The 27,778-nt window shown below is 43.5% G+C and overlaps 1 protein-coding gene across 1 annotated transcript in view; it reads right to left on the minus strand.

The window, feature by feature from the left end:
• Positions 1 to 27,778, minus strand: part of LOC122791399 (tyrosine-protein phosphatase non-receptor type 9-like) — a 594,700-nt gene that overhangs the window by 278,578 nt on the left and 288,344 nt on the right. The window contains exon 6 of the mRNA XM_044059141.1: positions 22,818 to 23,470. Within this exon, the coding sequence (XP_043915076.1) occupies positions 22,818 to 23,470 (653 nt within the window). The remainder of the gene's footprint in view (positions 1 to 22,817; positions 23,471 to 27,778) is intronic.

The raw sequence follows: 27,778 nt of genomic DNA on the forward strand, positions 1-27,778 counted from the left end.
CTAGTATATGAGGTAAGCTGGGCACAGTTGTGTCCATGCCCTGAGACTGGCACCAGGAACATTATCTTTTCCACTTTTCTGAATAGGATTTTCTAGTACTAGGCCTCCTTGCCTCCAGAATGACATCCAGCACCTGCTTACTGAGGGTTGCTGGTGATGAGTTCAGCGGATGAACCAGGCTGCTAGGTTCAAGGTCTGGAGCTGAGGGTGCAAAATCTGGCCTTCCTGCTGGGACAGCAGGGAAGGGGTCTGAGGCAGGTGCCATGGTGGCACTACTGTCAGACTGCGCAACAGAAGGTACCAGTGCTGGCATGGCCAGTCTGGTGCAATCAAGATGGTCCTTGGCTTGTCCTGGTTGATCTTTAGAAGAACCTTCGAGAGGAGGGGCAGAGGGGGAAAGGCATAGATTGAGAGGCTTTCCCAGGTAAAGGTGAAGGCGTCCACTTTCCAAGCTTGGCTGTGGGGAGTTCTGGTGCAATATTTGCTCAATTGGTAGTTCTGAGGGGAAGCAAAGAGATCCACCTCTGGTGCCCCCCACCTGTCCCTCAAAAGTTTGAATATTCTGGGTTCTAGTTTCCACTTGTGTGGGTCCATGAGATTTCTGCTTAAGTCGTCTGCCAGTGGACTTTAGTTTGCCTGGCAGGAATTGAGCTTGCAGGTGCACTTGGTTGCACAAGGCTGTGTTCCACAGAGCCATGGCTAATCTTCAGAGTGGGTAGGAATGGGTTCCCCCCTGCTTATGTACCACATAAATGTGGTGTTGTCTGTCTTTACCAATAGTTGTCCTGGAAGAATAAGGCCTTTGAAGGCTGTCAAGGGCATTCTGTACAGCTAACATTTCTTTTTGATTGACATGCAGGTGCATTTGCTTTGGGCTCCATTTGCCCTGAATGCATTTTCCTGCCATGTGAGCCCCCATGCATAGTCTGATGCATCTGTTAGGGTTTGGGCGGCCGGGGTTTGAGTGAAAGGGAGTCCCATGTTGTGGTAGCAGGCCTCTGCCCACCAAAGGAACTCTGTCCTTAGGCAAGGAATGATAGGAATCATTGTTTCCAGGTCCTGAGAATGTTGACACCAGAGACTTTTTAAGTACCACTGAAGTTTCCTCATATGCAGTCTTGCATATGGAATTAGTAGAATGCAAGAGGCTATGAACCCTAGGGTTTGCAGTATTTTTCTTGCAGATAGCCGGGTTTTGGTTGCCAGTAGATTGAAGTAGTTTGTCAAATAAATCTGTTTTTCTGAAGTGAGGAATGCCATCTGGGAAGTTGTGTTCAAGCTTGCTCCCAGGAATACAATCTGCTGGCTGGGTACCAGATGTGATTTCTTTTCATTGATGGTGTACCCCAGTGAAGTCAGAAGTTTCTTTACAAATGCCAGGTGCTGTAGTAGCAATTTCTGACTGTCCGCCTGAATCAGGCAATCATCCAAGTATGGGTAAATCTAAATTGTTCTCTGCCTGCAATATGCAATGGCTGGAGCTAGGCATTTTGTGAATACCCTGGGCGCAGTTGATAAGCCAAGGAGAACTGCAGAGAACTGATGCATAGAGCCTGCTCTGAAACGTAGGTATTTTCTGCAAGATTCCCTTACAGGGATGTGCAAATAAGCTTCTTTTAAGTCTAGGGTTGCTAGCCAGGAGTCCTTGGCTAGCACAGGGAGCAGCTGATGGAGAGTAAGCATCTTGAATTTTGGAACCACCAAAAAGGTGTTGAGAATAGATAGATCCAGGATAGGGTGCCAAGGGTTTTCTTTTCTGGGTACCAGAAACAGTCTGGAATAAAAGCCTTGTCCCCTTTGTTCTGCTAGGACAGGCTGAATAGCCTTGATACTGAGATGAGAAAATACTTGCTTTTGGGCCTCTGCCCACTGGTTTGGGGGGCAGGGTCGGGCCATCCGCTTGGGGTTGGGAGTGAGTGAAAGTGGAATCTGTATCCCTGGGAAACAATGTTTAAGACCCAACTGTCTTGGGTAGTGTACTCCCAGTTTTCGGCATGCAGGGCAAGTTTTCCTCCTAAAGGTGCAAGCACTTGGGCAAAGGTTTGGAAGAGTTAAGGATAAGTCATTGTGAGATTCTACCATTGGAAGGCGGCTTACTACTTCCTGTTTTGGAAGTGGAAGCACTCTACTGATTAGATCTGTGCACACCCTGAGACTGTAGTCTTGGTGGTCTGCTGCCCCTGGATTTGGACTGAAAAGGTCTGGGAGGGACAGGAAAAGACCAGTTTTTTTAAGGCCAATGCCTACTGAATCTAGGTGGCTGTACTTGTAAGAAATCTATAACAGTTTGCATAGATTTAGCTTTTTCCTCCATCCTTTTGAGGACTTCTGCTTTATTGCCAAATAGACACTCTTGGTGTAATGGTGCATCCAGTAATTTTGCTTTGGCATGATTTCGCAAGACTTGTTCCTTAAGCCAGGCATGCCTTCTAAGAACAGACCCAGTGACAGCAGCCCTGCAAGATGCTTCTAAGGCGTCAAAACCACATTGCAAAGTATGTTTATCAACTTGGTTTGCAGAATGCATTAACTCTTGTAAATCTTTATGTTCTGCACAATCAGGAATTAACATCATTTTCTGTTTAATTAGTTCCATAACATGTTGCTGATACTTTAACATATGAAACTGGCAATTTAAAGCCCTGATGGCAAGAGTAGCAGAGGTGTATACCTTCTTACCCCATCTGTCTAAAGCCCTGGAGTCCCTGTCTGAAGGGGTAGGGTTTTTGGCTGTTGTAGCCTTAATGCCTTTAGGTCCTTGGGAATGGACTCTGGATCCGCAGTAGGATTCTTGCAGAGGAATTTGTGGGAGTCGGGTACTCTATAGTACCAGTCAGGTTTCCTGGGAGCTGGAGGCAAAGTATCAGGGGTAAGGCTGGATTCCAAGAAGACATCATCCACAATTTCCAGAACAGGAGGGATAGCTAGGGGCCTGTGCTGAGGCAAGTGTAAAAATTCCCCCGAGTCTCTTTTTGGACTGAGAGTAGTCCTGGCTCTCCCAGCAGAAATGCTCCCTAAGGGTATGCAGGGTTTCATCAAAAGAAAAATCTTCTGGTAGGGAAGCAGAGGGAATGGAATCCTCTGCATCAGAATCCCCATAGGTAGATAAGGGTATGTCCTGGGAATCAGAAAGTTCAGAGTAATCAGACTCCTGTTCTGAAGAATCAGAAGGGAATTTCATTTTTGGTGTTTTAGAGGGGGCAGGCTGCCTTCCCCTAATTAAAGTAAGAAGGTCTTCTGCCATTCTAAGCATCTGTTTTTGCGGCATGCGGGCAAGAGAACGCGCTTTGGTCGTGGGTTTCCTAGGCGTAGTGCAAACTCTAGACCTGAAAAATTCAGTATTTTTGGTTTGAAATGAAGTCATCGGTTTAATATGAAAATCAGAAGGCCTGAATACACCCTCAGAAGCCGGTGCCTGCACAGCAGCTCCAGACCCATCCAAGGTAGAGACATCCGCAGGTTCCATGGCCAAAGAGGCCTCTTGCGGCATACCGGACTCCGAATGGGTCTCAGTAGCGGCCTGCAAATTTTAAGAAGTGGGTATCAGGGGCTGCGAAAGTGCTTCACTGAGTACCGGTGGACTGGCGACTCGCTTGATGGTAGCGTCATCGGCAGTTTAGGACCTATGCGACCTGTCCCTGTCTTTATCCTTACGTTTTTTTCGGAAGATCGGTAGTTGGATGACTTATCGAAGCCATTTCGGAATATGGAGATTGAGAAAGAATTTAGCGACAAAAATAGCCCAACAAGGAACAGTTTGGGCGCTGAACAAAGCACAAAATCAACAGCAAGGCACGTCATGGTCTGGGCCTAAACAGGTGACGCAGTAAGAATGAAAATCTCTGGGAGGTATTTGCTTTCCACAGGCAGGACAATTATTAATTTTTTTCTGACAACGGTTTGAGCAAGGAAAAAGGATCCCCAACGGGGGTACATATCTTTTAGAAGACTTCAGGTCTAAAACTCAGAAAATGAAAATTTCAGGAGACTGCCGACCAGCACTTGCAAACTGCTTCTGCTTCAGGCACCGCACAGCAAGAAAGACTGATATAATGGCATCAGTTGCATGTTTTATAGCCCTGACGACCTGAGGTCATGAAAGAAGCGACAGCATCGGACGCAGAAATCTCAATACTCTGTTATTCAGGCCGACTGAGGGCTACCTGCAGGCAGATAGCCCAAATGCGATGACAAACCGTGAATCACGAAGAACATCCAGGAAGAAGGAAGGCACTGAAGAACCCTGTATAAACCCATGCAGGATTGCCCTGGCAAATCCAGCTTTTGCTCTGAAAATAACATCCAACTTGTAGTATTTAGTGAAGGTATGGAGAGAAGACCAAGTAGCAGCCTCAAGGATGGAACTGGAATCCAGTCCTTTGAAAAAAAATCACCAGAAGCAGCAGCAGCTCTGGTAGAATGAGCCTTTACAGAAGAAGACATTCACAATGAGAAGAATAATAAAAAGAAATGGCCTTAGAAATCCAGGATGAGATGGTCTGCCAAGAGACAGCCAAATGCAAAGACCCGGGAAGAAAGGAAGCCAAGTTGCTGAGATTTACGAATATCCTTAGCCTTATCTAAATAATACCGGAGCGGTTTGTGCAAATCCAAGGTGTGGAGAATGTTCTCCCTGTCAAACTGCAGAGAAGGAAAATGGAAGGCAAATTAATAAACTGATTAAGAGACAACATACTGACCACCTTGGGCATAAAAGAAGGGTTAAGTATGAAGAGACACCCTGTCCCTGTAAAAAAAAACTAAAAAGGGAGGAAAAACCACGAGTGTGTGAAGCTCAAATACGCTTTCAGCTGAAGTAAGGGCTAATAGGAAAATAGTCTTCCAAGTACAATGTTGCAAGGAAGCTGAAGAAACAGGGTCAAAAGGAGCCCAAGTCAATTTTTCAAGGACAAAATTAAGGTGCCAGGAAGGCAGAATAGTCTTCCCGGGAGGCCCGATATGAAGGATGCCTTTAAGAAAATGACTTCAAATCTACAGGCCAGAGGAGAAGTTAAGGGCAGATAAGCCAACATTGCTGAAAGGTGAGCTTTAAATGAAGAATACTCCCAAACCAGCATGAAGCAGATCACACAAATAAGAGAGAACCACAGGAACCTGCAATGAAAGGGATCCTGGTTTCTAAAGAGGCACCAGACAGAATATCTCTTCCATTCAGACAAATATGATTTCCTGGTAGTGGGTTTCCTGGCCTCATGTTGAACCCGAAGCACATCCTCAGAAAAGAGGTGCCTAAAATGGATCAAAAATCTATCACCCACAGCATCAGCTGAAGAGTAGACACGTGAGGATGGACGAAACACCTTGTCTTGTGTGAGAAGGTCCACCCAGTGAAGTAACTTGTGGTGATTGCCCTGACTGACTGAGAAAGAAGAGGGAACCAATGCTGTCTGGGCCAGAAGGGAGCCACTAGCAAGATTCTGAGGGAGTCTTGACTGACCTTGTGTAAGACCCTTGGAAGCAGAGGAAGGGGAGGGAAGGCATACAGAAACATCCCCTTACAAGAAAAAGACAAAGCATCCATTTCCCAAGCCAGAGGGTTTGGACTCTGGAACAGAACAGAGGAAGTTAGCTGTTCAGAGGGCAGGCAAAAAGATCTGAGGATTACCCCACTGATGGACAATGTCCAGAAACACATCTCTGTGAAGCATCCATTCATAAGCCTGTGTGCTGGACCTGCTCAGATAGTGTGCTATTATACTTTTCTTTGAGGAAATGCAAACATCCTGAAGAATCAGCTAGATCCCAGACCTGAAGAGCTAGCCTGCGCTTGTTTGTTGACAAACCATATCACTGTGGTATTGTTTGTGAAAACTTTGAGGGCCAGATGAAAGAGGGAATGAAATGCCCGAAGAACTAAAAGTAGAGCCCTTATCTCCTTGATGCTGACGTGGTCTTACCTCTGAAGAGGTCAGAGACCCTGGACTTTTAGAGAACCAAAGGAAGCTCCCTATCCCATCTGAGGCATCTGACAAGAGCTCTTGATTTGGGAATAAAAGGTGGAAAGGAAGCCCCGGGTTGAGAGAATAATGAATACACCACTGAAGCTCAAGCTTGAGACAGGGAAGGAAGGGAACTAGGAAGTCCAGGGGGTGACAGTGCTGAAGCCACACTGACTTGAGGGACCACTGATGCTTTCTCCTATGCAGTCTGGCCAGAGGCAGCATAGGAATGGTGGAGGCCATAAACCTGAAGAGTCTTGAAAATGTCCTTGGCTGTGACTTAAGCCAGAGGAAGAAGAGACCAGAAAAAAGCAATCTGAGATAGGGTCTTGAGGGCAGGCAGGATGCCAGCATGGGAATGGTCTGGATCCTGCAACCAAGGAAAAACAGAATCCTGAGAAGGGGTCAAGACTGATATTTGAAAGCTTATGGTGAACCCAAGACTGTGCAACAGGGAAATAGTAAACTGGAGGTCCTGAAGCAGAACCTCAGGGGGTGATGCCTGAATAAGCAGACTGTCCATATAAGAAAATATTTGAACCTCTCTCATCTTGCAAAAGGCAATAACAGGTGTGAAGTAGTGGATGAATGCTCTTGGGGCAGTAGAGAGACCAAAGGGCAATGCACAGAACTGAAACTGCAAGGAAGAAACAGAGAAATGCAAAAATTTCCTGAAAAGGGGATGGATGGGGATGTGAAGGTAGTCATCCTTGAGACCAGAAATGCCTAGGGAACAGGAGGAGAGAACAAACTTTGAAGGGACAATTTCTGAAAGGAGGGGACCTTTAGAAAAAAGTGTTGAGCTAAGAAAGGTCCAGAATTGGCCTCCAGGTATCCTTTTTCTTGGATATCAGACACAATCTGGAATAAAAACCCTTCCCTTCCTAGGCAGAGGGCACAACCTGTATGGTGCCCTGGGCCAAAACAAAATGAAGTACCTCTGGAAAGAGAGGAAGTTGTTCTCGAGGAAGTAGAAGGATGCCCAGAAAAGGAGGAAGAGATTTCTAAACTATGAAATACCCCTGGTGGATGATGAACAGAACCCAAGATTCTGTTATGATCCTTTACAAATTTGGAAGACACAGGGAAAGATGAAGGGAGAAGAGAACCTGGCTGAGTGGGAAAAAGGATGCACATTTTTAACTGGAACCTGGGTTGTCCTGAAAATGAGATTTCTGAAAAACAGGGGTCTGCATAGATTTGGCAGGAGATACACATTTAGAACTCGTTTTACCCTTGAATGGATGGTTAGACTGTCTACGAACAAAAGCAGATTTGGAAGGGTAATTCCTCTGAAATTTGGGGATAGGAGAAACAAAAATATGTTTCAACTCCTGCAGGCCTTTGCCCTTATCCTGGAGGGATTTAAAAAGTTCAGTAGCAGCAGAGCCAAAAAGATTTTCATCATCCAGAGAAGCATCCAATAACTTGGCCTTAATGTCATCAGGCAAAGCCTGAAGATGAAGCCAAAAGTAACTCCTCCTGACAGAACCAAATGCAGCAGACCTGGAAGAAGTATAAGCTGCATCATAAGTGCATTTAATGGAGTGGCGAGCCACTTGAGAAGCAGAATACAAGGAAAGGGATGAAAACCTTCACTTCAGAATCAGGAAAGACAGAAACTTCTTAGAAAACCTGAGAATGAAAGTGTAAAATATACCTAGTCATGTTAGTCTGGTAATTAATAGCCCTAAAAGCCATGGTGGCAGCAGTATAAACCTTTCTGTCCAGCCTTTCTATGGTCCTACTATCCTTTTTTGAAGGAAGCAACTTAGCAGAAGGCAACAGCTTGGAAGGTTTGTCAGAGGAGACACACCACAGAAGGCTTCTTAGGAGATGGAAACAGAGAATCAGGGGCTACAGAAGCTGCTGAAAAGGTGTCCAGGAGGGCGACCAAAACAGAGGAACAGCAGAAGGTTTGGCAGACTCCATCTTGAGAAGCTCATAATACTTCTTCTGGACATAAGAAACCTGAGAACAATCCCACTTAAATTACATCATATGTGAAAGTGTCACCAAAGGAGAGTTCTTCTAAAGGAGAATCTGGACTGACAGAATCCTCTTCCTCAGAACCATAGTCTAAGGGGGAAGGGTCCTGAGAAGATTATGCTAAGGAATCTTCCAAAGAATCCTGACCCTCTTAAGAGGAATCCTGCACCCCAGGTCTCTTAAGAGGAGTAGAAGACCAAAAAGCGGCAGGCACCCATTGAGGAGGCTTTAAAGAAGTAAGCATTAAACAACACCTGAATAAAATTCTGCCATTCACATTGGGGATCTTTAATAGCAGGGAAATATGCTTGCTTTTCTGTGTCTTTTTCTGAGGGATATCCACACGAAAAACTCTAGGAGGACTGGACACTTGTCAACACTCTAAACATAGCAGGGAGTTCATCCTGTACTAAAATCTGTGGAATCCCTCTTGGTCCCTTCAGATGTAATCAGCTGAGGTTCCTCCTCAATGTCTGGAGAAGACTTCTGAAAAGCTTCTGAGGATGTGTGAGAAGTCGGATCCATGCCGTCCTCCAATGGGGTCATGGCAGAGGAATCAGAGGCAACAACCAGACAATCCTCTGGGCTTTCACTAGCCTGGACAGAGATGTCCAGGGGAGGCTAGACAGCAGCCATATCAGATCTAATTGTTTTTTGTCCTTCTTGGCCAGCAACTCAGCCTTGGAAAGGGAATACGCCACCATAGCACCTTGAGCCAACAACTTAAGACACTGGTTTTCAAGGTAAACAGACAAGGAGGGGGATAGAGAGCACGGTGTATGGTTGTGAGAAGCACCCAAACAGAAGAGATACTGTTCATGACTATCTTTATTGGGAATATGCCTCCCACACTGACATTTTCCCTTTATGGATAACATATAAACCAACAACACTAAAATAAAAAAAGATAAGGAAGAACCCCAATGGAGTATTTTAATAAGGAAGAACCCCAATGGAGTATTTTAATAAGGAAGAACCCCAATGGAGTATTTATCTAACAACAGCTTAGTTACCAGCACAGAAAAAGAGCACTCGGAACGATATTCAACGATTATGTTCGGACTGGTATCAAAGTAGTTCTGGGGTATGTGCATCTATAAGTCAACTTTATACCCTACGCCTTGCCCGGGAGCATATATGTGACATATGACACCTGTAAACAGAAAATGCTTTGGTATACTGGCCAGATGTTGGGCTATCCTTGGTAGGAGATCCGTTATGTAAGGAATACTGCAACAGTGACATGGAAGGACATCATCTGACACCTGTACAAACACTGGATATGGATGAAGAAGCCTGCTTCACTATATATTTCAAAGGTACCTATGTCAAACAGAGGCTCTGATGGCAGCAAGGTTATCAAATGCACTTTCTTACACTTGAGAATCAATCAACTACTACCCACCTCAAAAAGTACTGTTAATAGGATAAAGTAATCCACATCTGGTAGGTGACAAAACCATCTTTTCTCTTAATCTGATCAGTTTGTTTTTTCTTTCTTTCTTCTTTTTTTAAGCAATCTACTTTACATTCCCTGTCTTTGATGGTTCTACCAGAGTTCTCTTCTAGTAAAAAATTACATAATATCTTTTGCCTCAACTTGGAAGCTTGTTTAAATTTACAGCAATGTTCACATTACTCTACACTGTGGCCGCAGCAAAATGAATACCATGTGTTGAAGTTATCTGGACCCATCTGCTTCCAGGTTGCTTAAACAGCATCCTGAGTGACAAAGTGGTGGATGACCCAAAGCTCATCTTTCTCTTCCGATATCAATTCCAGGCATTTTTTGGAGGAAAATATAGTAAAAAAATAAAATACAAAACAAAACATTCTTTGCTAGATTTCATGAGGTTTGACATTTCTCCACAGCGGGGATCATCCAAAGGAAGCTCTATGGAGGACATGTCTCATAACCTTTATCTGCCTCCAAAATAATGACCTCAAGGTAGTCTGACTCTTCCCTAAAGGCAGAGGGAGATTAAGACCACTGTACACTGTTGAGTACTCAAATCTCCTGCACTACTTTCAATTATGCACTGCCCATAAAATTCTATACTGAAAACCAAAATGTTCCTCTCTTCAAATTCTTCAGTTATCAGTCTGCATGAACCAGTCCGCCATACTACAAGATCCTTGTTAGCACAATTAAAAAACACCAATTCCTAAAGTAATTCAGTATTCAAACACTATGCAAGATAACCATGGAACAACCTGCCTTGCAGGATTACTAATTCAGACAACATTAAGAGCTTAAAACAGAATGACAATACTTTAAAGTTCAAGTTATATACAAATACTATAAAGACTGTTAAATAGGGGCATTCCTATCCAAATTCAGTCTTTCAACTAATCCACATTTTCTTATTTACAGCCTGATTACTACTCAAATTCATACATTACATAACTATTTCAACTCTGACAGTTTATCTTTAAGTTGTTAGTCTTCACAACCACATTTTTTGCCCTATATCATTTCCAAAATACAGTAATTTCTACCAGTATTAATGAACAGGCAGGTTATACACAGCTCCTTAATCTGTTTCTTCAGCTTGTCTTTTTCAATAGCACCCAATTATACTAGCCACTTGTATCGTACTCTAAAATGGTAATACATTAACTCATCCATGTCTAATCCCAACCTACTTACTGCCTTTCGCAAGTACTGCAACCTCTAACACTATCCCCTGTGAACTGATACAAGTCATAATAATGATCTCATATTTGATTAGATATACATCCATAACATTTATGTGTGTAACAATACTGTGATTTGTATGTAACTACTTGCACTGCTGCTTTTCTTCCCAGGCCTTCACTGAAAATGGGCCAAAATATAGAAGTTCAACTAGCTCTAGACTGGGTATGGACAAACACCACCACAAATATGGGGATGAAAGTGTGAAAGGCAGGCACTGAGTTCTGGGTAACAGGAACCATGCACTCTTTGAGATTAATCTGCCAATGGCTGTATGAAGGCTTGAGGACTGCAATAAACCCGGTACTGGAGTCAGACCATGTTTCCCAAAGGTTCACTCTTATGAGAACAAGACTTCAAATAATCGCTGGAAGTCTAAGACCCAGACTACATATTCTGCTTTGGAAAGATCCGGTGAACCTCTTCTTTCCCACTGGGAAATTTGAGCCATGCTGGACTTTGGAAGGGGGGACAGGACTGGAAAAAAAGAGCCCTAGGTTCAAAGTGCTACCACAAAGGCTATAATCAACAGAGTTAAGGGGTGCTCCTCAGCAGCAGACTGGTCAAGTGTACTCCAGTTATTCAAATATGGGCTAGCAGAGCTATTACTCCAAGAAACATCCCCAACAGTGGCTACCCTAGGTATACTTCTTCTGCTTAACAGGAGAATAGGCATGCTCTTAATTGTCCCTAACTTGGCGGAAAATTCCTCTCTGGGGCTCAAAATAAGAGTGCCATTAATTTCCAAATAGTCCCTTCAAATTCTGATTTTTTATTTGCACTTCTTGACAGATGACAATATGCCTGCAGTGTCAGATGTGCAAGGACGAATATGAGGATACTGAACTGTAAACACTGCTACAAGCAGGTGCAGCAGGAAGTACTAGACTGTAAAGCACAACAAGGCTTTGCAACTTATGCAAGTGTGACCTCAGCTGCACACAATTGGGGGCGGGAGTGCAATGGGAAACCTTTGACTGAAAATGAGCAAAGCCAACCAAAAGTTATTGGGTCAGTTGCAACCAGGATTCATCAGACCATCATTGCCACGGGTCTATGTTAAATGTTCGAACATCCAAAATGTCAAACATTATATGGTCAAGACTAAATGTTCGAACATCAAATAAAAAAAAGCATGGGGGAGGAGGGGAGAAGCAGCTGGGGACAACAGCTAGTTGGAGTGCAGTACATTACTTTAGGGTCTCCCTGCTGAAGTCCAGTAACTCATGAATTTAAGTGACTATTTGGATTGCTGACTGTACTGTACTGTACACATCAGTACCACTTAAAAAGTGGGAGCTTTTTTAGCTGACGACATCCTTAGGTAAAATAACGATAAAACATTAGTTGTTATACATGTATCAGGTGGGTTGCAACAGCTTTCTTTTTTACTTTAAAAAAAAAAAAAAAAAAAATCACTTCAAAAAAGTGTACAAAGTAACTACAGAACTTCAAGATTCCATGGCTGGTTCACTAACAGTACACTGTTGCCCTGATAATACGATTTGTTCAGTTTACAATGGCACTATGGCAGAACTTTATTTAATTTTATAGAAATTAAGCTAATTTTATTTTTATACAAATTGTGTTAGTTTTATACAGTTTGCCAAGTTCAACTGTAAACCTAAGTAATCATTTATTCTAGCTAAATTTTGTATCATTCTGACACTTCTGTTTTTTTTTTTTTAAAACTAGTGTTTGAGTGGTGGTATCCCATAATCCTATGGCGGTGGGTGGGGTACATTAAGTACAGAAATGTTATGCTAATTAGCACCCCAGGTTTTTGTCCAGATGCTCCTAATCTTCCAAAGCCTTTATCCAGATTTTGATGTCTACAGGTTGAAAGGTATGGGCACTAACCTGAGATTTCACTAGCTGAATACAGAATATCAGTGGACAGGGAAGGCAGTCTCTAGAAAGGTACCTCCAGGAGTGTGTGGTTACCATCTGCCTTCCAGTTCTTCAGCATTTTGACATCACTGTGTGCCTTCCAGTTCTTCAGCATTTTGATACTGTTCTGGTAAAGTTTTTGATGTGTATCTGGGATTTTCTCAATCCCCAAGTTGGGCTTTTTTAATCACTGTCAAAATACACATCACTGTAGGCACCTATGCCCTCTTCAAAACAACAATTATCTGACATGTGGCTGAAAGCACTGGTTGGATACTTTTGGATGGAGCACCAGATCAAGTATAACCAACACTGCGAAAAAATTGACACTGATAAAAATCAATGTCCACTGTGCCTTCCATTGAATGAAAAAGTCAGACATCTGAAGGGTTAGATGTCTGCAAAGTTACTGACTGATCTGATGCACACCATGTGATAATGAGAGGAAAAAAATACTGGCACACAACAGACTGTATTTAGGGGACAAGCAATAAGGCACTTGAGCCCCGCTGCACTTAATTACCTTGAAGATAGGAGATTATATTGTTGATGCAGCTCACAATACAGTAAGTATTTTGTTTAAGGCCCTATTTTGTTACAGCCCCTTAACAGGCGTCATCCTCCTGGTGCTGTGTGAACAAATAAGGATTTAAAGTAGAAACCAACTGGAGGAATCTTGTTTTGAGAGTTGCTGTTTAGTTTTAAGCCATGGTGATAAGGGAATGGGGTCCAAGTCAGAGAATCACAACACTATTTGATAACTTATTTAATAAAACATTTCCCTAGAGGAAAAAATATAGACCCTAACAATTTTACAACTTGAAACCAGAAGTTTGGGGCTATCTGTTAATTTATTTACAATTAGTTTACCAGGGTCAAACAATGACCAATTAAAGGCTCAGTCCAGGTTTTAACAAAAGAATGTACAGTATACAAACAGCTTTCCTTCTGGCTGTTTGTTTGGGTTCGAAGATGATCCTCAGCTCTGACTCAGCCATAGCTCGGGAGCTTTTACTGGCTCGAGGCTAGACCCTATTCCAGCATGCCTAGCGGTAGTTACCCAAACCTTGTTTGTGATAACCTAGAACTAGACCATACAAATAGACAAGAGATATGCTCTACTTTACATATCAGATGACACCTACATATAAAGGTGTAACCCCTCCACAAGAGTAATAGGAGAAGACTGAGACTAGCCATAAGGTATGGTATAAAGGAAACCCAGTCAGTATAACCAATAGAACAAGGGGTTCCTCTTGATCTTCCAAGAAGGGGGAAGGAGGGTGGGACGCAAGAAGGAAGGCGAGATCAAGGACAACAAACATGGAACGTTACGGTGAGTACATAACTTCTTTATGTTATGTTGTCCATATTTGCCTTCATTCTTGCTGTTTGGGATAGCGTCCCCAGCACCTGATTCTTGGGTGGCTCACTGGAAAAAACTCTTCAGGACCGTGGAACCAAGGGATGCCCTGTTCTGGGAGGCCACATCTACTCTGTAATGAGTGATAAAGGTATGAGGATTAGCCCATGTAGCTGCTGCACAAATCAAATCCAAAGGCAGTCTGGCTTGAAAGGCAATAGAGGTAGCCAAGGCCCTTGCTGAGTGTTCTTTAATTTTCCCTGGAAGTTTTTGTTTACTCAACTCGTAGACATGTTTTATAGTGTCTGAAAGCCACTTTGATAAAGTCACCTTTGAGACTGCACAACCTTTTTTATTGTCCGCAAAGTATATGAACAATTGGTCAGATTTTCTAAAGTCCTTGGTCCTGTGTAAACAGAAACGTAATTGTTTATGAACATCCAAATGAAGCTTATACTCTGCCTTGTTGCCATGATTGGGGAAGAAAACAGGAAGCTCTATGGATTGATTCAAACTGTAGTCAGAACATACCTTGGGTAAGAAGGGGGGTTGGTTCTGAGAAAAAAACAGATCTTTATGGAAAATCAAGTAAGGGGGACGAACAGATCAGGCATGTAATTCTGAAACCCTTCCAGCTGAGGTTACTGCAACCAAGAAACGGTTCTTCCAAGTCAGATATTTGAGCGGACAACAAGCAGACAGTTCAAAGGGAGAAAGAATCAGAGCGTCTAAAACTAAATTTAGATCCTGGGGGGAGGTTCTCTTATTGGAGGTCTTAAGACGGTAGTACCTCTTAGGAATGCCTTACATAACCTATTGGACATGATGCTGGACCTCATTTTTCCCATATGGAAATTAGAAATGGCAGCTAACTGAACTCTGATAGTAGCTGTAGCTGTTCCTCAGTCAAAGGTTTCAGCAAGAAATTCCAGATGCTTTGAAATGGGAGCAGTAAAGGGATCAACCTGATTTTTGTCTGCCTAACAAGAGAACCTCTTCCATTTACTAGCATAAAGTTTCCTAGTAGTGGGCTTTTGGGAGGAAATCAAAATGTGTTGAACTGCTGGAGAAACATTGGGAAGCCTGGCTAAGACCAGAAGTGGAGAAACCAAGCTGTGAGCTTGAGAGTTTGAATGGAAGCATGGGGCGACCCCGACTGATGTCTCAGAAGATCTGGCACTGGGTCCAGAATCCAAGGCTCCCCTTGCAGGTGAGGCCAAAGGAATGGGAACCATATCTGACTAGGCCAGTAAGGGGTAATGAGGATTAGCTTGGAACCCAAAGACTGTGCTTTCTGAAGAACCTTGGGGATCAGGGGAAAAGGCGGGAAGGTGTAAAGCAGTCCCGGGGGCCAATCGTGAACAAGTACATCCCTGGGTGACTGTCCCGGTGGTGGGACTAGGTCAAAGTAGCTGCTGCATTTGTTGTTGAGGAGAGTGGTAAACAGATCGCAGCATGGCTGGCCCCATTTGCAAAAAATCAAGTCCGCAACTTCCTGCTTCAGGGACCACTTGTGAGGCATCAGGCTAGCCCGACTGAGCTTGTCCACTATCACGTTGGATTTCCCCGGGATGTGCGTTGCAACCAGAAAGCATTGGGAAGACATCACCCACAGCCAAACTCATAGAGCCTCTCGACACAGGGGATAAGACCTGGTTCCACCCTGTTTGTTGATGTACCATACTACCAACATATTGTCCATCTGAATTGATATAGTCCCTGTAGGCAGAGAGTTCAGAAGTGTTCAGAAGTGCTTGCAATGCCAGAAGCACCGCTCTCATCTCCAGGACATTGATGTGCAAGTGGTACTTGTGTTTCTGCCAAGTCCCTTAAACAGTATGTCCCAGATAATGCCCCTCACCCTACCTGGGAAGCATCCGTGGTCACTGTGGCTACAGGTTGGGGGGTAGAAATGGCCTGCCTATTGTTACCATAAGGGAGTGAAGCCACCACTCCAGATCCTTTTTGCAGGATTCTGTGATCAGAATCTGATGTGACACGGATAAATCCTGGAATGACCATTGTGCAAATAGGAGCCATTGTAAAATTCTCATATGGAAGTGAGCCATAGGGACCAGTGTGATGGCCGCCGCCATAGAACCCAGGACCTTGAGGACAAATCTTGCTTGAATTCTCTTTTGTGTGAACAGCATGACAACTTGGCGACAGATCGTTAATACTCTTTGAGGCAGCTTTGCTATCTTGACCCTTGTGTCTAAATCTGCCCCTATAAAGGTAATATATTGACAAGGCAACAAGGTAGATTTTTCGTAGTTTATGGTGATCCCTAGTTGAGAGCAAGAGCGAAGTGTGGATTCCCTTGCCCTGATTAGTTGACGCTCGGTGGTGGCAGTAAGGAGCCAGTCTAGTTATGGAAACACCCAGAATCCTTGACACCTCAGGTGAGCCGCAACTACTGCCATGCATTTGGTGAACACCCAGGGGGCTGTGGTGAGACCAAAGGGCAGCGCTCTGAACTGATAATGACTGGCTCCCAGCCGGAAGCATGGATATATCCTTGACAGTCTGTCCATTTTTACGTGGTAGTATGCATCCTGGAGATCAACAGAGCACATCCAACTGTCCAGACCCAGAAAGGGAAGAATGGACTGCAGTGTTACCATCAGGAACTTTATTTTCTTGACTGATTTTTTCAGCCTGCTGAGATCCAATATGGGTCTCCAGTCCCCTGTTTTCTTTAGAACTAAAAAGAACCTTGAATACATTCCGGATCCTATTTGGTCTGCAGGGACTTCCTGGATGACACTCTCTTAGCAATCTTTGAACCTCTAGGTTTGCCTGATCCCATAGACTGAGTGGAACATCTGGGATAGAGTGTTGTCTTTTTTGACAGGGGAAGTTGGACGAAGGAGATATTGTAACCTCCAGATATTATTGATAGTACCCATGTACCTTTTGTGAATGCCTGCCAGGGCTTTTGGGTACAAGGATAATCTCCCCCCGACTATCACTGGAGTCGGACAGTTGGGCCTCCCTTCAGGAGTGCTGGTAGACCCTTCCAACACTCCCTTCAGGAGTGCTGGAAGGGCCTACCAGAGAAGGTATCTCTGTCAACCGGATTCTGTGGACCCCTCCAGTTGCGAGATCAGCATCTTCCATTGTTTTCCCCCCCTCTGCCCAGGGGGAAAAATCTCCACGTGTGTCAGGCGAAGCTCCGTGGGATTTCCGGAACCACATTTTCCCGCTCTTCTGGCCTTCAGGATAAGGTCTCGATGGAGCAGAAAAACGTACTCCCCGTGGCAGAGAGAGTTTTGCCATCCTGTTCACACCTGGTAAGAGTCTCTTTTACCTGAGGCCCGAATAAGGACGAGCCGTCAAAGGGAGCGCTGGTAAAGGAAGATTTGAAGGGCTCCGCAAAATGAGAAAGGCGCATCCAGGAGTATCTACATAAGGCCATCCCTGTGCCTGCCACCCTGCCCGCCCCATCGGCTGTGTAAGAAATTAGCCACATGGAGGAGTTGACCACCGAAGTCAAGGTCGCAAGCTGAGAAGCCGCCTTGTCCGAGGCAACCGCAGCTGTAGGATCCTGTAAGGTATCTCCTAACTCTTTCAGGAGATCCCTTTGAAGCCTTGTAAAGTGGGACAAATAGTTCAGCGACCTGAGTGTAAAGGTCACTGGAAGAAAACATACTCTTCCCATATCTGTCCATCGTACGAGACTCTTTATTCGGCAGATGAAGTTTCCGCTAATTCCTTCTTGGTGGCTGCTGCCACCACCATAGCATCAATGGGAACACCTTTGGATAAGAAGAGTCTGTCTACAGGGGCTGTAATGAATTTATTGGGCCTCCGCGGAACTGGTTCTATCGGGTCTGGAGAGCTCCACTCCATTCGACTCACTACGTTTAATAGCAAGTCGAAAGGAGGAGACACCCAAGAGGTGGAGGGTCAGGAACCGAATGCATCCAGGTACACTGACTCATCTTCAGAAGGTGCAAGGGACTTCCAGTCACCCCTCTATCTAAGGATTTCTAAGATGTCTGAAAAGGAGACATCTTCAGAGAGGGACCGTGGGGACCCTTCTGAGTCATCCAAGTCTGTGTCTGATGTCAAGGACTCAGGAGAGTCCACATGCTTCCTCTTGCAAATCCTCCTCCGAAGGAGGCTCAGGGGAGGTTTCAGAAAAGGTGGGATTGCCCAATGGGGCACCCTGGAGCATGGGTTCCCTACGCTTGGGGCAGAGGGGAGGTTCAGAGGCAGACATCGGCACCGAAGGCAAAGGAGCTAATGGAGATGAGGATGGAGCTGTCTCAACAGACACCACACTCCTCATCACCCCGAAGGCATCACAGTCCCGACCCGAAAGAGTCTCCGGTTCTGAAGAAGCTGGAGACTTCCTCCGAACCAAGGGTGAAGACTCCGAGGCCGATGTAGGAGCCGAGCTGTCCTGCCGAGCTGACCTGTGCTGAAGCTCCAAGAGGGAGAGTAGGGTCGGACAAGGGTCTGATGCCGCTCCCCTCCTTGGAGTCGACGAGGGAGCTTCGGCTCCCAGATCCCTCGACAGAAGTGGGTATCGAGGGGATTGGAGCGGTAGTCAGAACCGAAAGACCGGAGGAGATTACTGGAACCACCGATTCCAGCATTACAACTTCCATACACTCCGGCTCCGAACTCAGAGGAGTCGGAGGAGGAATCGAGACAGGTGTTGTTTGGGCTGCCTGCACCATTTCCGTCTGGGATGGGCCCGAAAGTATTTTTGCTAATGCTGGTGTCCTAGGAAGCCTCTTCAACACCCTCTCCACATCATCATCCGAGAGGCTCTTGGATGACAGAGAGGAATGGATTGAAGAACGGTGACTGCCTGCCACAGATTGTAATAAAGGAGACTGTGGAACAGACCACACCGGTTCTAACGCTGGAGACCTGGAACGCTTGTGGGACCTTACTGGCTCGAAAACACAGATGAAGCCGTAAGTGAAAGTGTCTTGTCGGGTCTGACTTAGCTTGTAGCTTGCCCTTCTCCTTAGACGAGTCCGAACTCAGAGCCAAAGAGGATGAAGGCTTGGGTTTTTCAGTTTTTTTGCTGGCTGAGTCCCCTCCATAGCAGCATCAAAGGGGCCCTTCAGTAAACTTCTGAAGATTAATTTGTTTTTCCTCTCCTGCAGGACTCATGACCTAAATGCATGGCAAATAGAACATGAATCCTGCAGGTGAACAGGTCCTAAACAATATACGCAACTCGTGTGCCCGTCTGTAAGGGACATCTTTTGACAGCACAAATCGCACTTTTTGAAACCCGAAGGTTTCGATTCTTTGGCAGTATTTTTAGAGATAATGACAAACAGCACTAGGTAACGCTAGACAAAGAGAAAAAAACTACTACAAGATAACTAGGCAATAACAGACAAAAAAATCTCTCTCTCTCTTTTTTTTTTTAAACAGACAGGAAAGAAGAGAAGGGGGGGGGGGACAGCCTCCAAGTTAAACAGCGAACTCCCCACCTAAGGACAGCCTCTAACTTAAATAGCAATGCCTTAAAAGTTAAAGAAAGCAAGAAAAGGTGACAAACCCTCTAAGTTAAACGGGTCTAAAAGAGGGGAAAAAGGCCAGAGAGAAAAAAGGTTAGTTTCCAAGAAATGCAAGTCACTCGGACGGGATAGGGAGGGTAGAAGAACGAATTACAACTACTAATAACAAGTTAGAAGATAAATTAAGAAAATTTTTTTTCAAAAATATAACAAATAGAAAATACAGTTTGCCTGAGCCAGTATACGCAATCTTGACACTGCAAGCGGCAAACGGGATCTGGGTAACTACCGCTAGGCATGCTGGGATAGGGTCTAGCCTCGAGCCAGTAAAAGCTCTCGAGCTATAGCATACTGACGAGTCGGAGCCGAGGACTGGCTCCGAACCCAAACAAACAGAACGAAGGCAAGATATGGACAACATAACATCAGTGGTTTACAATGATGAGCAAGCACAAAAAAATCTGACAAATACTATATGCATAGTATATTTAACAAGCCAAATTTATGCAGTTACACAACTGGAATAGAATAGAGAGAGAACAAAGTTAAAGAGTGGAAGTGGTGGAGATACAGCTGTAGTAGCTACTAGGTTAGAAATGTTACTAAAGACCAGTAAGATGAAAGGGGGACTAGATTATGCATAGTTGGTTTGGACCACTAATGGTGTAAGTAAAGCTGAATGGTTTAGGATGATTAAGTTAACCAAGTGGATCATGTATGTGGGAGGTAAAGGTACGACACAGTTGGAAATACTGGTTTAGGTGAATGCCTTGTTGTAGTTGCATTCAAACTGTTTTATCAAGTACTGCTTGAACTGTAGCCTGAACAAGGAGTAGTTTATTTGATCAGTAAAATCAGGAGAAGTGACTAGCACAGTTTGGGAGCCAGTACATGGAAGCAATGGCTTAATAGAGTGCAGTCTGATAGAAGGTGTTTGTACACAAGGACTGGCTTTAGCTTGGCATTTTAGGTTATAGGTCTGAGAGGCAGTAAAAAGTTTGGAAAACAGAAATAAGGGGTGTCAAGTCAGAGTATTTTGAAGAGTAAGGAACCAAAAAGTAGATCTGACCTGGCTTGTACTGGGAGCCACTTAGCCTTGACTGAGTAAAGCAGTGGTGTTTATTCCATGGCGAAATACATATGAATCAACATTTTTATTGGAGAGGGCTGAAGGGTAGCATATTCAAGTTCCCATCAAAATTTCTGCTCCCATACCAAGAATGCAATACATTTTCTTGTTTTTCCCCCAATAATAAACACAAAGTCAAATTCGTTTTCCACTTTGACAATGCATCTTCTCTTCCATTTAAACTTGTGTATATTCTGCTGTTCCGATCCATTCTGCTTAACTACAGAAAATAAATCCTACTATTTCATCTATAAGCAGCAGAAACCTTTTAAGTTTCAATTTTCCATTTAACTTTTATTATTTCTGTAGACTTTAAATCAGTGTTACTGCTTCTTTGGTCTTGATATGGCACACTGATTCTTCTTGAAGAATCAGATTTGCTAACTATTAAAAGGCTCTTGATGCACTAGCTACGCTTGCTCCAAGACCTTGCTTGAGACCTCTGAAGAATTTCACTGGTTATGGCACTACTGTTCCGTACCAATCTTTTAATGGAGCCAAGTGTCACCATCTTATACCTGCCTCTACTCTACTTTGTATGAATATTACATTTATTTGTCTTCACCCTAAGACAAGGGTCCAGTAGGAATAGTTCACCTGCCTGGTGAAGTTAGCAATAATGTTCAGCAGGGTGAGTGTTACAGTAACATGATAGACTACCTAGAGGTGTTGCGAGGCCCCTCACCACAGACACAGAAGTTTTTTTTTGCTTATTATGTGGTTCTGTTAAAGGATGTTTCTGCTTCTTCATGTTTTTTCCCCAGTCTCTTTTTTTTTTGTAAGAAATTGTCCCTTCCTTCCTTTACTTGTGGTGGAGTACTACACATAATACACCTTTAAAAATGGCTAGATAACCATTAATGCATCTGATCACAAGTCTGCATTAGTGTGTGTATCTGTTTGGCTGGCAGGGGGTGAAAGAGCACCTACACTAGTTACTTATACAAATGATTATTTAGAGTAAAATAATAGCAGTTTGACAACTATGAAACAACCACCTTCCACGACAAGAACTACAATTTTTTTCTTTAACTATGAACTTCTGATGTCTGACATAAATATACTGCAGGTCTACAGCATCCTAAGTGTGCTTGCTTCTAACTAAAAATAAAGCAATTAGGAATACAACTTGGGAAGGCAATTACCATTTTATCTATTAGTTTGACAGCTGTCAAACCATGGCAATTCACCAATATAAAGTACTTGGGCCCATTACTTTATTGTGGAGACTTAAACGAGCTAGTACAAAAGCTTTACAGTAACACAATTCTAAAATGTAAGCAGTCTGTGTTGCCCATTCTTGTTTCTTATTGAGCTTTACACAGCACTACCAGCCAAATGTTTTTTTTTTTTTCTGGTCTGACCAGGTGCACTGTTGCATTTTCGCAGGCTGTTTGCTAAGGGAAGGAGCATGGTTACCGAACCCCCATTTCAACTGCATACAGTATTGCTAGTATAAGTTTACATCCCAGCTAAACTTAAACATTTTCCACATTTATGTTACAATCAGTCCCAAAAACACTGATCTTCCATCACTGTCACTTTTTGGCTCAATTTGTGTCCATTAATCCTCCTTACCCTCCGTTTCTTCACTTAACAGGTCACATTTTCCTTTATCCATGCTCTCTTTCCTATCAGTCATGCTGTCTCTTTCTTGCCCACACTACCACAATACTATTTTACTACCAAGCCTGATGGTCTGTGGAGGCAAGACAGGGTTTCACTGGATACCTAAATGAGTTCACATGCACAGGCCCTCACCCAATTAGTTTAATGTGGTCACCTACAATGTTACAGGACAAAATATTACCTTAATGCTCCTTAAGCAGGCTGGAAGTTGTCAGACATAAAACATCTTGTTATATAAAGCATCAGTTTACTTTACACTTCTAATTACAAAACACCCATTAACAGCACCTTCACTTTCATTTTGAATAATGGGAGAGAGAAATTCAGGAGTTGCTTTCAATCCAGCATTGGCTTGCATCCAACTTACTTCCAACACTCTGCACAAAAAAATGGAACTCTTACTGAAACTACATTGTTAACATTTCCACTGTGTGCAATGTGGACATCATATTCAGATTGAACCCCCTATTAAAATAATATATTATACTCAAACATACATTTAACTTTCACAACAGAACTACTCTCATTTTATTGTTGTTGCAAACTTAATGTAGTGCCACAACAGCTTTACCCAAGGATGTCTATGTTGTGCTTCATGAGGGGGTACTTTTTTCTGGGGTTGATAATTTTTTTTTTTTTTTTTTTTTTTTAAGGAACTTATAAAACTTACTTGGAGACATCAAATGTTCCTGCTGGAGGCTCTTTCCTAATCTCTTCATACTCAAGAAAAATACCCTTCTTCTTCTTATTCTTTACATACTGAACAAGTTCATGTACCGTCATTCCACCTTCTTCTGGCATGTGAATAGACACTTCCATGGATGAAGGCAGTGGGCGTGACTTCTGTGGCAATGGGGGAACTTTAAAGCCCTCTGGAATATTCTTATATAAAGGTGTATCAGGTGGTGTGGCAGACTGAGGGGGTGGCATCCTGCTATTTGTGTTCACAGCAGAATCTCTGTCAGAGCATTCAAAGTTCATGCAACCTGCTGAGCCATTCCAGTGCTGACAATTGCCAACTCTCTCTGAATCTGTATGGAATTTACTAGTCCTGGTCTCATGGTAATGGTTATGTAAAAGTTTGGTATTGTCTGTTGGAGACTGTTGAGTACAGTTTGAATTCAGCCCATCAGTTAGAGGGTTTTGTTCTGCATAAAGATTAAAAAGATTGTCCATGCAATCTCCATTAGGCTGCCCTCGAGTGGAATTCACACAAGCCTGAATCCACGCTATATGACTAATTTTTGATGTTCCTCCAAGGTGCTCTGGCAAGGACTCCATGGATATGTGGTTCACCAACTCATTTGCTCTTACTGTGCAGACCTACATTAAAGAGTAGAATTAAAGTAAATATAATTAGCAGAATTATGAGGGTTTCACATTTACAGAATTATACATACAGTTGTTCACTCCTTTCTGAAAAGCAAGGCAAGAATAAGCACTTCTTAAATGGAAGAAAACATCAAAGGCTTTAGGTTCTACATAAATGTCCTAGAAAGAGTAACAGACAGCTTGCCACTAGCTACATGGGTAGCTTTACCGGATGGTGTACAACATCATCTGGCTATTAAACACTGCAGATATGAAAGCACAGTTGTGTAAGAATTTGCATAACAGTAGGATGTTCTATTGATCACTGTTGCAGTATTCCTGACAAATAGGTTATCACGGCTGTTGTCCAGATGGAGTACCAAAGTCTTACCTTCCCAGTATCGTAAGTCTGACATGTGACCTCAGCTTGCAAGAGTAGGGGTATACAGGCAGATGTAAAAGCACACCTCCTCAGACTATCTCCATGTCAGTGGCTTGAAGACTCCTGACAGAGAAAAACTGGTCAGCTAGGAAGGGCATAGTATGAAGTGGTAAGAAAGCCCCCTTGGTTCTAAGGTGTTTCCTATGGGACAGGAACTGAGGGAGAAATATGGAGTAAGGAGAAAATAAAAGTACAGAAAGGAAAGAGGTTGGGGAAAGGAATATAACAGTGATCAGCAAGACATCTACTGTTACACTAAGTTGTTACACAGCTGTACTAGGACCTGAATGAACTCAATGTTGCAGTATTCGTAATACACAGGTTATTCCCAAAGCTAAAGGGAAAGTACAGGTGATTGGTTAAAAGGCAGTAGAACTGTCCAAGAGGATAGATGGGACTGATCTAGCGAAAGGAGCACTGCAGCTTCAAAAGGCATCTATTCTGTGGTGTTTACCGAAAGTGTGCAAAGATGACCAGGTGGAAGCCTCCAGTATAGACCTAGAATCCATTCTTTTGTAGAATGGACCTATAATCCACTCTCTTGTAGAAAGCTCCAGAGGCTGCTTTGCTCTGGCACCAGGAGAGAGGGGGGAGAGTGGGAGAGAGGGAGGACGCTTGTTCACTATTTTAGGCATGAAGGATTAGCCCCGAGGCCACCCTATCTTTGTAAAAAAATAAGTGAAGAATGGCCACAAGTGACTGAAGTTCTGAAACTCTCCTAGCTGATGTGAGGACCAGAAGGAGGAAGCTTTCCAGGTTTAGAATTGGAGGTTTGCTGATGTTGCTGTTTGAAAAGGCGGTATGATGAGCTTCTGCAGCACAACGTTGAGGTTCCAAGTAGGGACAATGAGCTTTCTAGGTGGTATAAGATGCAGGACCCCCTTTAAGGAATCACTTCACCTCAAATATTGACATAAGTAGGGAGTGACAGGCAAGAAAGCAGAGATGGCTGACAGGTGGGCTTTGCTAAAACAATAGGCCAGACCTGCATGCAAAAGTTCACAAAGATATTTCAGAACAGAAAGTATCCTTGATTGGTTGGGGTCCTGTCCATTCCTTTGGCACCAACAAGAGAAACTCTTCCATATGGCTATGTAAGATTTTTCAGGGGGGGGAGGGGGGTCACCTTACTTTTTGGAGAAACTTAACATCCTTAGAAAAATTATGCCTGTAAGGAATTAAAATCCTATCGTCCACAGAGTTAAGTTTAGGAATGAGACTGTAGTGAAGCAGTAACCCCTTTTGTTGTGCAAGATCAATTTGTAGTATATGCCCCTGGCAAGAAGAAAAATAGAGAAACAATGCTGTCTTGGCCAAAAGGGAATCACTAAAAGTTTTGGTATTTCTTTCTGACCTTCACAAGAACTCCTGGAATGAGATGTAACGGGGGGGGGGGGGGGGTGTAGAAGAAAGTACAGTTTTGTACCTACCATAAATGTAGATGTTCGAGGATTCCCTTGCTGCAGTCCTGACAATTGGAGATGTCAGAAGACCCAAAAGACAAGTCCCAAAACAACCTGCACCAAAAACATGTACAATATATACAGTAATATATACAAAAATATAAGCATGTAAACTCACCTACACAACCACCCTGAAACACAGAGGGAAGGAGGGAACATCTACATTTATGGTAGGTACAAAACTGTACTATGTTCTTCGTCTTCCCTTGCTGCAGTCGAATCCCAAAGCAGAGGTAAGGGAGGCTGGCAAATTATAAAGTAGCAGGAGCTGACAACATGCCTTGTAAAACAGCTGTGGCAAAACCAGCTCTAGTCTTAGAGTATATAGGCAGGTGATAATGCCTAGAGAAAGTATGCACTGAACTCCAAGTAGCTGCCTCCAGAATATCCTTAGTTGCCACCCCCTTAGAAATGCTGTTGAAGTGGCAGTAGCCCTAGTGGAATGAGGCCTAATCCCAGCTGGAACCTCTTTGCCATGATGGGAATAACAAAATGCAATGCAAAAGCCAATCCACCTAGAAATAGTTTGTTTTGACACAGGCTTGCCCTGTGAACTTAAAGCAAAAGAAACAAGTAACTGCTGAGACTGCCTAAAATCTTTAGTCCTGCTCAAATAATAAATTGCCTGTGTACATCTAAAGTGTGCAAAATCTTTTCCCCTTTATTTTGAGGATCCAAATGAATAGTTTGGTTTAAAGCCACACTAGAAACTACCTTAGGCATAAAGGAAGTAATGATACCCTGTCCTTATGGAAAATCAAAAGGGCTCTACTGCCATAAGGGCCTGCAACTCAGACACCCTTCTTGCAGAAGTAATAGCCAACAGAAAAGCAGTCTTCCATGACAAATATTTCAATTCAGCAGTAGCTGCAGGCTCAAAAGGTTGTAGAGTAAGTTTTTCCAACACAAAATTGAGATCCCAAGCAGGAGTAGGAGCTCTACGTGGGGGTCTTATATTCTTTGCCCCTCTAAGAAACTGCTTGAACAAAGGATGCGAAAACAAAGGTGGGTCACAATCATAGTGAGCTGAAATTGCTGCAGCATGAATCTTTATGGAAGAGAAAGACAAACCTTTGTCCAATAATTCAGTAAGATATTGAAGAGTCATACTCAAATTAGGCTCTGAAATCTCCAAATTCTTTGCTGTACTCCAAAATAAAAATCTCTTCCATTTTCTCTCCTAGTACTAGGCCTTCTAGCTTCCATAATCACATTTAAAACTTGTTGAGGAAGCTGAGACCTACCATGCTTCAACACAGAATATGCCAAGCTGTGAGATGAAGAGATGGAAGCTTGACATTGAGCAGATGACCGTCCTTCTGAGATAACAGATGAGGAATCAGAGGTAAAGGCCATGGAGGCTTCTTTACAAGACTCCTTAGAAGTGGGTACCAGTGTTGCGAGGCCAATCTGGAGCTATCAAAATCATCCTTGGCCTGTCCTGTCTGACCTTTAGTAATACCTTTAGAAGAAGAGGTAGAGGTGGAAAGGCATAGACATGAAGGTTTTCCAACTGAAAGACAGAGCATCCACTTTCCAAGCTGTGTGATGAAACCCCTTTGTGCAATACTTTGGCAGCTGGTGGTTTAGTGGAGAAGCGAACAGATCTATGTCTGGAGTTCCCCATGACACTGTCAATTTCTGAAATACATGAAGATCCAGTTTCCACTCGTGGGGATCCATGATTTGTCTGCTTAATACATCTGCTAGGGAGTTCTGTGCTCCTGGCAGAAACCTTGCCTGAAGAGTCAGTTGCAGGCTTAACGCAGTCTCCCATAAAATCATTGCTTGCCTGCATAGAGGATAAGAATGTGTTCCCCTTGCTTGTTGATGTACCACATGACAGTTGTGTTGTCTGTCAGAATCAACACCTGCCCTGGAAGAAGTAACTCCTATCAATGCAAACTGGACTGCTAACATCTCCTTCATGTTGATATGTAGATGCTGTAGTCTGGCAGGCCACTTGTCTTGTATCCACTTTCCATTTAGATGAGCTCCCAAGCAGTGTCCGAGGCATCTGTCGTTAAAATCTGACTCGCCTCTGGCGGGTCACAGAGAGTCCCTTGTTTAGGTGACATTCCTGAGCCCACCACAAGAATTCCTTTTGAAGGCAAGGTATTATTTGAATGACAGTGTCCAAATCTTGGCAGTGCTGTGTCCATACATTTTGAGATACCATTGCAGCTTCCTCATATGCAGTTTGGCATTGGGAAGCACCAGAATACAAGATGCCATGAACCCTAATGCTTGAAGGACTGTCCTTGCAGTCAGCACGGACTGATGAGATAGTTGATGGAAGTAAAGTGACAGACTCTTTTGTTTGTCCGGGGTTAAAAAGGCCATCTGGGCTGCTGTATTCAGTCTCACACCCAGAAAGCACATGTCTTGAGAGGGTACTAGACTGGACTTTATTTC

The sequence above is a fragment of the Protopterus annectens genome, chromosome 17.part0 (genome assembly GCF_019279795.1).
Source record: "Protopterus annectens isolate FY-2018-M chromosome 17.part0, PAN1.0, whole genome shotgun sequence".
Taxonomy (NCBI): domain Eukaryota; kingdom Metazoa; phylum Chordata; order Ceratodontiformes; family Protopteridae; genus Protopterus; species Protopterus annectens.